This window comes from Nicotiana tomentosiformis, chromosome 1, assembly GCF_000390325.3.
Source record: "Nicotiana tomentosiformis chromosome 1, ASM39032v3, whole genome shotgun sequence".
Classification (NCBI taxonomy): Eukaryota; Viridiplantae; Streptophyta; class Magnoliopsida; order Solanales; family Solanaceae; genus Nicotiana; species Nicotiana tomentosiformis.
The window spans coordinates 74,486,631-74,487,736 of NC_090812.1; the positions used below are offsets into that span (position 1 = coordinate 74,486,631).

Below are 1,106 nucleotides of genomic sequence, written 5' to 3' on the forward strand. Positions count from 1 at the left end.
TGTAAGGGGAGAGGGATTAAGAGTTTAATTCCTAGATTGACTAGAGTTAGTAAAGGTTTATTACTTTGTAATAGAGTTATTACAAAGGGCTTACAATAGAGTTATTGTAAGGGGTGGGGGATTAAGAGTTTAATTCCTAGATTGCAATAGGTTGTAATATGAAGTTTGCCCGGTTTAGTGGAGTTGAAATCCTATTAAGGTAGGTCGTGGTTTTTGAATCCCTTGAGCAAGGAGTTTTCCACATAAATATCGTGTGTTCTTTATTTACTACCGATTTACTGCGGGAACCGATAGAGAACCTGATTCTCTATACAGTTTGATGGACTCCTAGTTTCTATAATTTGGTATCAAAGCAGGTTCTTTATACAAGGTTAACACCTAGAAAGGATCTTCATCATGGCTGCTCCACCAAACTTCGAGGAAGGACAATCAACCTATAGACCCCCAAAATTCAACGGTCAATATTATGGTTGGTGGAAAATAAGAATGCATGACTTTATTATGGCTGAAGACTCCGAGCTTTGGGACGTGATTTGTGATGGTCCTTTTGTCCTTTTGAAGGTTGTTGGAGAGGGAAAAAGGACTATTCCAAAGACAAGAAAAGAATACAATGATGCTGACCAAAAAGCTATTGAGAAGAACTTCAAGGCGAAGAAGATTCTTGTGTGTGGTATTAGACCAGACGAGTATAATCGTATCTTGGCATGTGAATCTGCCAAGGAAATCTAGGAAGAGCTTCAAACGGCTCACAAGGGAACTACTTAGGTAAAGCAGTCCAAAATAAATATACTTACAACTGAGTATGAACTCTTTAAAATGAAAGAGGATGAGTCTATTCAAGAGATGCATACCCGTTTCACCTTCATAATCAATGAGCTTCATTCACTTGGTGAAATCATTCCAACCAACAAGCTGGTCCGGAAGATATTCAGTGTTCTACCAGATTCCTGGGAGAGCAAGGTTAATGCTATCGCTGAAGCCAAAGACCTGCAGAAGCTCACTATTGATGAGCTTATTGGAAATCTCATAACTTATGAGATAAAGAGAAAGAATGATCTTGAAAGAAGAAAGCCCAAGAAGGAGAAGAACCTGGTTCTCAAGGCTGC

General features: G+C 39.0%; 1 protein-coding gene across 1 annotated transcript; it reads left to right on the forward strand.

Annotated features, from left to right (window-relative positions):
- The first annotated feature begins 396 nt into the window (after nucleotides 1-396).
- LOC138906906 (uncharacterized) lies at nucleotides 397-729 on the forward strand. Its single transcript, XM_070196575.1, has one exon. It carries the CDS (start codon nucleotides 397-399, stop codon nucleotides 727-729), a length of 333 nt encoding a protein of 110 aa, XP_070052676.1.
- The last annotated feature ends 377 nt before the right edge of the window (nucleotides 730-1,106 follow it).

Bases quoted from the DNA above. Each gene is read 5' to 3' on its own strand.
- LOC138906906 (XM_070196575.1), top strand. From the start codon at position 397: ATGGCTGCTCCACCAAACTTCGAGGAAGGACAATCAACCTATAGACCC.